General features: G+C 39.6%; 1 protein-coding gene across 3 annotated transcripts in view; it reads right to left on the reverse strand.

Moving 5' to 3' along the window:
- Window positions 1-13,963, reverse strand: part of RPRD1A (regulation of nuclear pre-mRNA domain containing 1A) — a 46,217-nt gene extending 32,254 nt beyond the window's left edge. The window contains exons 1-6 of one of the 3 annotated variants that reach the window (XM_080380011.1): window positions 13,613-13,963; window positions 2,691-2,820; window positions 1,904-2,010; window positions 1,731-1,825; window positions 672-798; window positions 397-572 (exon numbers count right to left, since the gene is read on the reverse strand). In XM_080380011.1, the coding sequence (XP_080236137.1) occupies window positions 397-572; window positions 672-798; window positions 1,731-1,825; window positions 1,904-2,010; window positions 2,691-2,820; window positions 13,613-13,763 (786 nt within the window). In that variant the 5' untranslated portion in view covers window positions 13,764-13,963. The remainder of the gene's footprint in view (window positions 1-396; window positions 573-671; window positions 799-1,730; window positions 1,826-1,903; window positions 2,011-2,690; window positions 2,821-13,612) is intronic. The other 2 variants (XM_080380012.1, XM_080380013.1) reach the window with 2 other exon arrangements.
- Window positions 13,964-14,223: the final 260 nt, after the last annotated feature.

Raw genomic sequence — 14,223 nt, forward strand, 5'->3', positions numbered from 1 at the left:
AAACAATGTAATAGGTAGCTAAGACTTACAACAATGAATGAACAAGAAAAAAAAAAAATCACCCTATGAAGAATTAAGTTTGTACCATTCAAGGTAAGACTTGCTACCTGCACTACTAAAACTAAGTCTGTACGTATAATGAAGACTGAATAGGCTAAAAACCAGAAAGACACACACTGAAGTGATTACAGTTGCTACATTACCTAATGTTGAGCTGGTTTAATAGATTTAGAGCACTAGAACCAAAAGAAATTTTGTTAATAGTGTGCTGGAAGCAAAGACTTAACAGTGGCAATTAAATATTTACCTTTGGAGAGAAAAGTTGTTTAGGCAAACTAAAAACATATGCAAGAACAAGCTTTAGTGAAGAATGGACTAAAACAAAACATTACGCACTTCCAGCTTATGTTCTTTCTCTGCAAGGAATTCTTTTTGACAACGGAGAAAGTCTGACAACATTCGAGTTAGCTGTTTTCTATCATCTATTTCAGCTGCCAACCTGCCATTGTAATCCGCCAGCAACATACATGCATCATCTACCATTTTGGAAAGTTGCTCTCCAGATTCCTTATCTAAAAAAGCAAGCAGAGAAAAACAAGTAAAGCATGATTTCATTATATATTGTTAATTTCTCAGAACAGCATTTCAGTTACTGGGTCCCCAACCCTCACCTGTTATTCTGTCTAACAGGGACACATCTTGGACCTCTATAGGCAAAGAAGCTATTCTCTGATGAACTGCTGCATCCCCAGAGGCAGCGTTTTCTAGTTCTTGTAATGCTCTAATGAGATCTGTGGTCTGAAAAAAGCATGCAAGATTGAGAACTAGTTTAATTCTAGTACAAAACAGTATTTCACAATAAGCTTATGGAAACAATTTGATGGTAACTTTAACATAATTTATGCTATCAGCATTATAGCAACATTCTACCCCCTCTCAGACTGAAAGCAAAAGAAAACCAAGCCATTAATTCTCAGAACAACATTGCAGCGTTCCCAGTTTTAAAGGTCACCTTCCTAAAATAGATTTTTCATTTAATTTCTTGGTATAGGACTACTTATAAATCTTTTATTTTTGACAGTAGTGAATATTTTACAGTATCTTTCATTTTACTATACATTTTTGAAATTATTTTACTTGTAGTTTTGCTTCACTATTGTATCAGACTAGATCACTGCACTTCTTTTGGAAGTAGGGCTGACGTTCATAGAAGCCCAGATGTCTGTTACAGAGAAACATACTAAATTATGATTATTTGAGGACAGTCACCCCTTGCCATAATAAAAAGCCTTTTGAGATGGGGCAATACCATAACAAACCCCCACAAGAATTATAAAAGCCATAACAACGCAAAGTAGTAAGAACCTTCCCCAACCACCAGGATTGCAATACTGAGAAATATTTTACTGATAAATTGATAACAATCTTATTCCAATACATGTGTTATTTGTTACCACCCTGGAAACAAATGAGAACCTAAAACATCATAGAAACTAATGCTGAAAGTCTGATGTGGACAAAGCTGGATATATAGTTCATACAGTGTCAAACAAAGTTACAACATGTTCCATTTGTAACCTAAAGAGCTGTGAGAAAGGTTTCAGGTTTCATCCTTGCTCAGAAACAGTACCTCATTAAAAAGAAAAACAGGGAACATTCAAAACCAAGAGTAACTGAAAATTTCTATATCAAAACATATGCAAATACAGAATTTTATAAACTGCTTCTACCTGTGGAGGGTCAGTGGGAGAACTTCGAGGTGAACAGTTATTTTCATCAACTTTTATCTGATCATATGTGCGCTTCCTCACCTTTCTCTCTCCATCTAAATGAAAACAGAGGAGTCAGGGAAATAGTATTTCAAACAAGAGACTGAATCTTCATACACACACAAAATACTTACACAACGCTTGCCTAAGTTGTTCTAATACATCATTTTCATAAACAGACCTTTCTTCCCAGATAGAGAGCACTCGGCCAAGGTGTTTCTTACAACTCTCATCAGACTCACTGTTACAAGGAAAAAAGCAAAAAATCAGCCGTAGGTAGAAGTACAGCACAGCCATATGGTTATCTTTTGTGGAAGAACCTCGGCATACCTTAGTGATATCAAAGTATCCAGAAGTCCAATAATCTCATAAAATAACAAAATCATCATGTTTTAAGAAAAGAAAGCAAAGGCCAGTTCAAGATGAGTTAGCAAGCACATAAAAAGAAAAAAAGGCCAACAACCAATTCTTTTTTTCTCTTTGCTTGCTCAACCTGTAAATCTGTAGGTCTGTAACCCTGTTATGCAAACACTGCAAATAGGTTTGTGTTGCTTCAACACCTGCATCCCATGTAAAAATAATGGCTGCTGGGGAAAAGCAGATCATGCAACACCAATAATGAAACATATTAACCTGTTATAGCATATAAACACAGACTAAAAGCAAGTCTTAATTTAAGGTATAGCTAAGTTTTCTAAGGCAACAGGGACTGCATGCAGATGAGTTTACTATTTAACTTCATCAAACAGCATTAAGAATACCCAAGATCAAAGGAACACTGAATTAAATTAAATTAACAAGACTTCAAGTACAGAAATAGCATACAAGGACTGTCTGGGTCAGAACAGATGAACTGAGGACTTCTCTAAACACCCCTTGAATACAGTATGATGAAGGACACTGCACATAAGTTTACTGTACCTTGAAACATGCTTAAAAGCCTCCACTATTACTGGAGCAAAGTCTTTTGTAAATTCTGGTCCTTTCCTTTTGCTGTTCTGTATGACGTCATTGGCCAAGTACAGGAATGTCAGCTTCCTATTTGGTTTTGCTAATAAAAAGGGTGATACACAAGAATAATTAGAAAATTTAGTTCCTCCATCTAACAATTATTTATGCACATTTACACTAAACACAAAACCTCAAATAAAATATGTTTTTCCTATTCTCATTACTGCTTACAACTTTTCACTCAAATTTTGTATTTAAAAACATGAACAGACTCCAGTCACCTACTGGCTTTCTCTACTTTCTGCTGTAACTTTGCTTAGATTCTTCCTCCTTCATAATATGACACTAGTTTCCTCTAGCACGCTCTCAAAAAATAAAACAGAGAAAACCACGATATTCCAAAGTATTCCTCAGCCCCAGCTATTTTCAGGTGTTTTCCTGAACCTTATGTGATCTACGGGTTTGGTGGCCTTCAATGATTTCTTCCAAGTACTTCAGCTTCCCTTTGACCCTGCACAAAGTTCTTACACCCATGAAGTCCTCTGAGACAAGGAGCTTCACAGATCCACAATCACTCACGTGAAGAACCTCCTCCTTTTGGTTTGAATTTCACTCAGTCATACAACCACCCTTCATTCTTGTATGTGAGCAAAATGAGCAGTCAATCCCCAGTCAATCTTCCTATATCATGGTGACACTCCCCTGCTTTATCTCCTAATAATTAAATCATTCATGTGCCTGCAGCCGTAATATCAAGAAAACATTTCAAAAAAACACTTTCAGGCTGCTGTGATCTCTCTCTTCTCCAAGCATCTTACACATTCTGCACCATTCCCACTAACATACAATCAATTACAAGCTTTCAATTTACAAGATGTTTTTAAAAATCTATTTCATGTTTTCTAAGTGTTCCTACTCAGGTATTTTCATTTAACATCACATTTCATCTAACCTTCATTAGTCTACAGGTTTTTTTAGAGCTGCAACTCTTGTAACACTTCTAACCCTGTGTTAACACCAGGAAAAACTTTCAATATCAATTACAACCACACAACCTCAGTATGTATGCTCTGACTTTAAAAAGAGGTTTCTCTTGAAAGACAGGATTTAAATGTTTTCTGCCCTCTCAAGGACAGCAACACTGTGGTAAAGCCAACCTAAGATTTCTTAAAACTTGTGCTTAGTTGCCAATATGATTTAGCTTTGTTAATATCTACTCCAAGCTCTCAAACATGCAGAACCACCACCCTCACATACATACAGAAAATTAAATATTGATATACTTCCATTCAAAGCAAATGTTTTTGAGAATAAATTGTGTGCTACAGAAAGACTCCTCTGAAGGATTTTCCCCTTCAAGTATTGAATTTTTCCCATCCTCTCGGACAGATATATCCAACAAGTTGAGAGTTCTGGATTAAGCAGGGGGAAAAAAAGAAACAAGACACTGCATTAAAAGTAAAAATTGCACCTATCTCTTAGAATCAAAGCAAACTAAAAAGTGGCAAAAAAGAATTAGTTTGCAAGTGCTGGACACAAGATGGATCTATTAAAAGTCTGCTCCAAACAGTGAAGTCATTACATGCAAACACCCAGGAAATTCATCTATTTGGGTCAAAATCTGGCTAGACTAAAATGCAGATTTTATAAACTTATGCTACTTTATTTCTATATTAAAAACTGACTGACAATATAGCAACACATCCACTCATATTTCAAGTAAATCATAGTTCTGACACATAGAAAGCTTTGAATTAAAGAGACAATCTCAGAAAACACACCTTGCCTCATATGTGCATGAAAATTACTTAGTATTTACCAAAGATGACCCTGTTCCCCTCTCCCATTTCCTAAATGAGCCCAGAATTAGGATTCAAAAATCTAATGAGCAGGCTGTTCCCCATACTACACCCCCTGAACTGCATGCAGGATAGATCCTTGTCCATCCACCTCACAGAAAAAAAGCAATGTTTTAATCCTCAGCGTTGTAACTCATTTATGACATACCTCAACTTCTGTACTTCCAACAAGTAACCAAATCAGCAGAGCTGGTAAAGACAGGAGAGGTATGCAGCGTCATGAAGTCACATGATATTGACTCTCACAAAGGCTAGACTTTATATATTCACTACAGTTAACAGATCAATATACCATGTTTGGAAAAAGCTTACTGAAACCCAGAAAATCACTTTCAAGCTTATTTGCTCTAGTATTACCTTTTCAGCTTCCTACTACAGTTCAACAGAAACAATGCTGCATATAACGAAAAAAAATCCTCAAAATACTATTAAGCTGTCTGTTGGCTTTGGTTAAAAATTCAACTCATATTCTACCCTTGCGTTCACAAAGAATACTGTGAAGTAGCATTTCACTCCTCTTGCTGCAATCATGCTCTATAAAATCCCAAAGCTAAAAATTATGCCTAGCCTGAAGAAGTGTTCCCTTTCACTTCACAAATCTTCTGGAGTTACATGCTGGCCTACTACTGCCTGCCTTACACATCAGACTAAAGTGCAACGTAACCTTTAGCAACCGAGGTTGACAACTCAGCTACAAAAACCCTCAGTGTTTTATTGCTACTATGGCTGTAAATTAACCATTGAAGCCTAAAATACAAAATTAAATTTTATAACAGATAGATATATTCTGAAAAAACTTACTTCTTTACAGTAGCTCTCTTCAGTATCAGTGACATTAACTTTTCAGCCCTGGACTTTGATATATCTTAGAGCACCAAAATGGATCAAAGAACAGTTTAACTATTTAAAACATCTCCTCAACATATGGCAAGGCTATTAGTAAAAGCACTCTTAATGTCAGAAAAAAAAAAAGAAAGAAAAAAAAAAGTAAGATCTTAAGTTAAAGCAGGATCTGAAAGGCACATGCTGCCGAGTATATAGTGTTAGAAGCAGCTAACCCACAGCATCTCTGGCACACTAACAGTACAGTCTACAAACAAAAAACTGCTAAGAAAGCATCCATGTTGGACCGAGTCATCTTTTCAGAAGATCTGTGCAGCATTCACATAACTCTTCTGCTTGTTACAGTTAGATTTACCATTTACCCACCACAGCAGTCACCAAAGCAGCTCTCTGAAGCACTGGATTCTGAAATATTTTAACAGGTCAACAATGCTGCTTGGTATAAGGTAAGCAGGTTACTCTTAAAGGATCCACAATGTGGGGTTTTTTTCCGACGAGACTAACTGGGATTGGCATCTTGCAACGGAAACTAAGTCTGTCCCAAAAATGTATCTGACATATTTAAATACCAGTGAATACACTGCAGATATTCATGGAATTTCACCCTCTCTCAGGCATACAGGAAGAAAGCAGAGAAACATATATTTCTTACATCCCACTCTAAGATTACAGACTATTGACCCATCTGAAAACATATATCAGCCTTTAATCTTCTACAGGCCTGCTCTGCTACATCAGCTGACCTTGAATGAAAATATAATTTAACAGGAGATTTCGAGAAAATGATTATCAGTAGGTTAAAATCCTACAACAATTATTAGCACTGAACAGTTCCTTTTTTACTGAAGCTCTCTAATATGGATTCAAATAAAGATTTGGCTCAATTGCGTTCAAATTACGTTAGTCTACCTACATGCAGCAGAATGTCAGGACTTCTCCCACAATCCCTGGGACACTTCCTGTGTGATAGCATGCTTCCTGTCTTTGCAAGAGAAATTACAGGACATCTTTGTAAACACCTGACAAGATTTCAAGCTCCTTATTATAAGACACAACTCATCTTTTTTAAGTCAAGCAGCACTGAAACTTGACTGCAAGATCACTAATCCTTCCCACTGAGAGGCAGCCTCAATTTTTATGCAAGCTGATTAAGTGCAGCATCTTTGCTAACATAACTGAAAATATATCTGTAAAAAGTTACTTGAGAGGCTACCACCAGAAAGGACAATTCAAAGATAATATAATCCATAAAAGGCATTTTGTACAACAAGCAATTAACAATCTTAACATTCATTAACCTCCTATTATGAAAAAGTTAAGCTAAGTGTTCAACATTGCTGTCAACTGATTCTCCTGGGGAATTTTACCAAGGTTTGAGAAATGATATATTTCCTTTTCAAAGAGGAGAATAAGATTACCCATAGAATGTTTGAGGGTCCAAGTATCTTGACTTTGAGTTTGGAGGCTAGTAGACAAAGGGAACACAGCACACAGCCACTGCTGGGAAAGAGGGCCATCAGTATTAAATTGCCATCGGGATGCAAGAAAGTTGGTCACAAACCAAGGAAACCATTCCAACACAATTACTCTGCAGAAGCTTCCCACTGCACTTAGCGTATCTTGAATTACGTTAACAGAAAAAAACAATTTCTTTCACTGCCTCACCTGGCTGGTACAATGCCAAGATCGATATGAGTTGACAACAACAACAGTTTCACAATAGAAAAGACACTAAAGTATTCAAAAACAGAATCGTGAAAGACACACAGGTACTGGTAAGATACCAGGACATGAGTAGTACAGCAATAAATGAATAAGGATTTGTACACACTAGTCTTTCAAGACTAGTATTAGAGTCAACTAGTCAGGCTAGATTATGCAGCCCAAATGTGACTATTTTAAGTGAAAGATTCTTGTATTGCTAATATGTTGCTCCTGACTGCAGGTTAAATCATGTATGTAGCAAATACATGTCCCTAACTTGAGTCAACTTCAAAACTGAAGTTTGGCCTGCTGTTGGCTGATCTCCAAATGTTTTTGCACAAATGAGAAGATTCATGGGCATAAGCAGGAAGGTATCCACAATCACATCTGTCTTAAGTATCTTACTGGCCTCCTCAAGAACACCTACTAACCAGTAAGCCATAGTTTTGTTTCTTTTAAATAAAATAAAGCATTTATTCTCTCAAGTATTATCACACTGGCCAATGACACTATACCACGTAAGTAAAATAATCTTACAACTACCAGTAGAGAAAGGCTCCTTCTCTTGGCAAAAAAATTATACTACATCGTACAGAAAATAATTGCTTTAAATCAGGGACTTGTTTCCTGAAATTCACTTCACATCTGCAGGGCAATGTATTTCTACCACTTTTGGCTGCGGTTCTGCTCCAAAACAGCTGAGTGAGTATCAGAGTAATTCACATGTAGTACTGCTTTCAAATTTGGTTTCAACATTGCTAGGCCTTCTCAATTTGCCTACTAAGATATATTCCAATTTGCAGCAGCCTTGAGCAACTGCCACCACAAGCACTAGCTTCAGAAAACTGTATTGCATCAATGCCAACAGCTATGAGGACTCAAAGACTAGCATATGACCCAGCAGTAGAAGCTGTAGATAGACAGCCATAAATAAGCAAAAATAGTCACTTCTTGTACGGCTGAATTACTTCAACACACCAAAATAAACAAAAAAGTTCACACACAATAAACTGGAACAGCAGGTAAACTGGCAGAGTTGTGCTACAAATATGTCACTCTGTAGCAGCCCAGATGTACTTATACAATTGCAGCTGTCTAAAAGACAATATACAATGGTTCTGCTAACTTGTATAAACTTTGCAGTGATGACACTCATCAGTGCAACAATGGGTGGGGTGACAGATGAGAGCCGAACCAAGAGGTCAAGTGATTAAGGGGGGTGGAGTGTGTGTTCAGCTTCAGTTTCTAGGACTGACTATCTATGAGATGCCATGTCAGGCCCTGAGGAAACAGATACCTGAATTTGAAATTAGGTTTAAAGATACAACACAACAACTACTAAAACATCACTGGGATGTAAATACCTAACAAGTGCCAGAGCAGACCTGGAAAAGCTAGCAGAAAATGAGCTGACAGGAAAAGAAGGTATTGCAGACAACTAACTGGAGCTTAAATTAAGAAGTCCCATATTACCAAACTCAAATATTTAGCAATTTCACTTTATTTTAACTCAGTACAGCAAGAAGCACATGGAGCCTACTGAACAAGCACTTACTATTCATTCTAGATGGCTGGCTGATGCTTTGAATTACAGAACTGAAGTTTTTCATTTCTAAACAGCACACACAAACAACAAACCCCTAGAGCTGCAAAGAATCCTGCAACTAGGGAGCAAGAGATGTATGCGAGAGAACATAACCAATTTGCAAACAAAATTAAGTCAACAGCCTCCATCTCAGAAGACCCTCTTCAAGCAGGTTCCTTGGTTCCTTCAAAGGTTTCTCTTACACAGGCTTACACAACAAAACTGCATGTATAATGCCACTACTTAATTTAAAAAAAAAAACACTCACCTGTAAGGCAATCCCTTTATGGATAGATAAAATTAAATAGTTTTAATGGGCCCACCAGCTGCATTTTGGGAATGACTGATATATTCCCATTAATGAATTAGTTGTACTAAACTACTTAAATACTGAGTAAGCTTATGACTGCTAAGTAATTAAATATTTAACTTTGAGTGTTACATTTCATACATCCAAAATCTAGCCGAAGCAGTATCATTTCCCTCCGCGCACACTTTTCAAGGCTTTACAAAATTCTCCCTAACACCATTCGAAAGGTCTCTGTAAAATACTTACACGATGTGGCAACATTATCGCAAAAGTTAATGCACACAAGTTACTTCCAAGCAATTATGAAACTGCCACAAGTACCACAGTAAAAAAGCCACACTTTTCTAGAATAAAAATCCAACCTGTGCTAAGTTTTTCATGTAAGACATTTAGCACAAATGAAGTACTGAAAGAGTACCCCCCCCAGTTATTTATTCCATAAATCAACTATGAAATTAAAAAAATGCAGACTCATGATCAGCATCAGCCAATGCTAACACAGGCTGTGGCCTAAAGGGGTGATGATACTATTGTCAGTCTCCTTTGTACCAGCACCAGCTTTCCATCAGGGAACTCATATTTCAAAACTAACTATTGGTTTTGCTGATTTTCAGCAGCAGCACAGCACAAGATACTGCCAGCAAAAAAAAATCAAAAATATTTAAAGACATATTTAACCAACAACAGAGTGGAAAAGAAGCTGTTCTGTTGTCATTGTAGACCTCTGCTTATCTGTCAAAACAGAAGTCTTTGTTATTTCATTGCAGTTGTCACTTAAGTTAAAGGTATTCTATTAATCTTTTCTCATCGTTTTACTTATCAATGAACAAAAGATCAGTGAACTACAGAATCTGTTCTCCAATAATCATAACAATAGATAGTAAAAAAAAAAAACACTACAGACACTGAAATGTGAAGTACCTTGAGTGACACCTAAGTGGTTTGGCACAACTGCAGCATCAGGAATACTTAACACCCCAGGCAGAGACACCTCAGCACCGATCACCCCACCCCAGCAGCATAATTCATCCATACACTTGCCATTAGCACATATTTGAGGTCAGTCATTAAACAGCCTGTCTCCACACTGAGTCTTTTGAAGCATGTAATGTACAACTCCTTATCGTAATTTCATCAAACTACTGGTTGTATAAGACAACATCCTTTCCTTGAGTATTTGTGACAGTTACTAAGTGTCTGGACAATTATCAGTATCAGTACTTTCACAATACAGCAAATTCTAGAATACATCATACAAGCTTTCTTCCAATTTTTTATTATTTCTAAGAATGACCCGATTAATTCTACATGCCAGTACTCTAAGAACTATGTATAAAAGTTATGGTAGTACTAGGAAAAAAAATATACATGAATATTCCTTCAGGAATCAGTTCCATCAACTGACTTGATGTAATTTTAGCTAAACACAAGTTCAGCAAGACAAATCCAATGTTACGTAACTGCTCCAAGTTATGACAAAGACATGCAAGTTTTGCCTGTGCTCCAAGTTTATATTAAGTACAAGAATTCATCAAGGGAATTAATGAAAGTTCAACCGCAGAAAACCTGTAGATGAAGGTGCATAGAACTGATGATTTGTAGAGATGCCCTAATATGGGACCCGAACACTAACCCAAGTAAACCAAGTAAACAGAAAGGGACTAAAATCTTATGTTGCCTAAGTTATATGCACATTTGAAAAGCTGCCTTTTCACCTCTACTCCAACAGGATATAAAGACAATGACTATTTTAAAAATAAAAACAATCTGAACCAAACATTAATGAACAAAAGAGCTGTGATCCTAGTACTTGTTTTCATGAATAACTAAAGACTGATCTGACACAAGACACAAGGGACCTTTTACCAAAACAAAGCATCCAGAAAAAAAATGTAGTATCACACTGTACTGTGTTCAACTCGGTTATACAATGTTCTATGGGCCTGAAAGAAACTAGGCTGGAAGGAAGGTCTGGAAACAGGGTTGACAATAGAAAAAGGGTACAATGAACAGAAACTAAATTGAGAAAGGCTAGGTTCACTTCTCAGTCCCAGGACACTACTGGCTAGCAACAAAGGCAGACCATGCCAATAATTTTTGTGCCCATATTCGCCAAATAGAGATCATTTTCCTCTCGGGTAGGAGGAAAATTGTATTTCTATGGTTTGGATGGCGGGCAAGTCAGGAGCCTTAAACTTACACTATTTATGGACTCATTGCCAGCATTCTGCTTTGTGATGTTTTATGCAAGTCACTTCACTGCAGCATACCGGTTTTTCTTCTCATCTGCCCCATGCTGTCTGCTTAAGACCACTATACCTTTGGGGATCAGAGACCATCTTAGAATTCTGTGCTGCAATTAGCAAAAAGTTAGTACTAAGGCAAATGTAAGCTGGTCTATGAAGCTCAAGTACTACTATCAGAGGTGGAAAATTAAAATACATCCTGTGTATATTAACTATGCCTGCTTCAATGAAGTGGTTGAGGAACAAAGGAAAGAAGCAGCACTTAACACAAGGCCTAAAAGCCCAGAAGAAAAGGTGCAGGACCTTGAAAGCAACTAAGCTACTCCTACCAGAGACAGACTACCACATGCTTTCCACAGACCCTTGAAGGTTTGCTTCCAAAAAGAAGTCACCAGAAATATCTTCTTTGAAGCAGTAAAAGCTGGACGAATTTAACAAACTGAAGATAAAACCAATTATAGCAGGTATACTCATCTGAAGCCCAAAACAGGCTTAAAAGTGGAAGCCAGACACAGAAAGCATACCCATGAACTCTCAATGCCATCTTCAAACATGTAGCCTGTGTTTCAAATGTTCGAATTCTCCAATTTGTCAAACAGCACGACAGGAAAATTATGCTAATACTAAAACTCTGGCTCTGTGTCAATTAGTTTAAAGATACTTTTCTGATACCATTCAGAATACCAAACATTTAAGTTGGTTGCTTAGAAGGCCCAGAAAACATGAAGTGTTTCAGATGCTGATGGAAGATCCATCCATTTGTTCTCGGAACAGGAAAGAAAGCTTGCAAACATATAGTGAAAATGTTTTGTTCATGAGATGAAATATGCAACCAAATAAGTCTTTCTTTAGGCAACATAAAAAAAGAATTTAACTCATCTTTTAAGAGTTAAAAAATAAAATTGCACACAAAAGGCGTATTTTAAACAAAAACACAGTAGCCATGTGAAAACCTATACAGCTTAATTTCCATACTATAAAGTTCAGCACTACTTCATACTCAAGATTTTTATTTTAATGATAGTTTGGTCCATTTGCTATGAAGTTATACCCCCTAGCCAAGATGTAGTTATGATCCAGCCACGCACTCTTTGTATTCCATTACACGTAATTTCTGCAAGTTGACTGTTCCTCTTTGTTGTGTGAAACTAAGGGAGTGGCTCCTTTTTTGTGAAATCAGAATTATTTAGGCTAGAAAAGACCTTTAAGATCAAGTCTAACTGTTAATCTAGCACTGCCATAAATCATGTAATGGTTTAGTGCTATTCTTCCTCTCCACCTGAAAATCTAGCCTTCTACTTTTCCCACTAAAGATCTACATATTAATGGGGCGCCAAAGGAAGCCACTGGAAGACAGCAACATTTCCTAGAGCAAAGCAGAATTCTAGCAAGTGATTCTACTTTTACTTAAATGAGTTCACTTAAGATCAAATTACTTTCCAGTCAGCTCAAACAAACCTTTATATGCCATTTCCTCCTTTCAGTCCCTGAACCACTCACTGCCTATAGATGCAAGTTCTTTCCTGTTAAAAGGTAAGCCAAGTAAGTCTGTACACTCAACATCAAATTACTCAATACATTTAAAGAAAAACACATTTTTATTATGCTGACATCGGCATTTGCCACCTGACAAAAACAGAAAGTGAAAATCACTTTGGACACACTACATTGCTCTTCCCCCAGAATATTCCCATCCTCAGCTGCCCTACAACAATAATTGCTGGTATGAGTGGGCAAAGCCACCGTATCCTGAAACTCAAACAATATTACAGCTAACTAGCCATCATTGTAGATGATGATAGGCAATGCCTAAAAGGGGTCGTCTTGGAAAAGCCTTAACTACCAGTATTAAAACAAAAAGCACTGAACCCCGTGCTCTCTGCCTTCCATTTTCCCACCTTCCTCTCTCCTTCCACAAAAAAGGGAAGATAAAACACAACAAGCCTACTCAGAGATCTTACTGAGGGGGGATAGTGGGATGGGATGATGACAAGAGAGCAGAGGGAAAAAAAAAAAAAAAAAGAGGAGAAGCACCTCCCAAGCCACAGTCGTCAAAAAACTGAGACCCGGGGTGTAACACTTGCCCCAATAGCTCTATTCTCCGCAGGCGCTAGGCCAGGGCAGGCCCGGCCGGCCGGGGAGCCCCGCCATCTCCTCCTCCTTGCCCGGCCCGGCCGGCCGGGGAGCCCCGCCATCCTCCCCTCAGCAGCCACGCACCCAAGGGCGGCCCCCTCCCACCGCGGCCACGCCGGCCACCGCCCCCCCCCACGCCCGCCGACCCCGAGCAAGGCCCCACCCGGCACCGAGTGCGGCGCAAGGCCCGGCGGCGGCCGTGCCTGCCTCACCTTTTCGCAGCTCCCGCTCCCACACGCTGACGATGAGCGCCGAGTGTTTGCGGTGGTGGATGAGCCACAGGCTCAGGGTCTGCACGCTCTGCTGCGAGTTGCTCAGCTCCGACAGCTTCCGCTCCAGCGCCGCCTCCGAGAACGCCGACATTGCTTGGCCGCGCTCGGCCCCGCCGCCGGCCCTGCTCGACCGCGCTCAGTCCCCGCCTCTCCGCCCCAGCGGGGGAGGAGCCGGCTGAGCCCCGTCCCTTCCCGCCTCGCCGGCCGCCACTTCCGCGCGCCCCGGCAGCCCGGCGCTAACAAAATGGCGGCGGCCGAGCCTCCCGGAGAGCCGCCCGGCCCCGCCCCCCTTCTCCTCCCTTCCTCACTTCCGGCAGCGGCCCGCCGCGGGGGGGTACGGGAGCCGCTCGTGCCCCGGGAGCGCGCGCGCGCCGGCCTCGCGTCTTTCCCAGCAGCCTGCGCGCGGCCCCTGGGCGCCACCGTCAGGGCGGGCGGGACGGACCCGGCCCGGGGTGGCGGGAGGCTCGGCTGCGCGCGCCAGCCGTGCCTTACCCGGTGACTGCGGAGAGTTCCTGGCGGGCTCCGGGAGGCTGAGGGATGTGGCGCGCCGG

This window comes from Falco punctatus, assembly GCF_963210335.1.
Source record: "Falco punctatus genome assembly, chromosome: 3".
Taxonomy (NCBI): Eukaryota; Metazoa; Chordata; class Aves; order Falconiformes; family Falconidae; genus Falco; species Falco punctatus.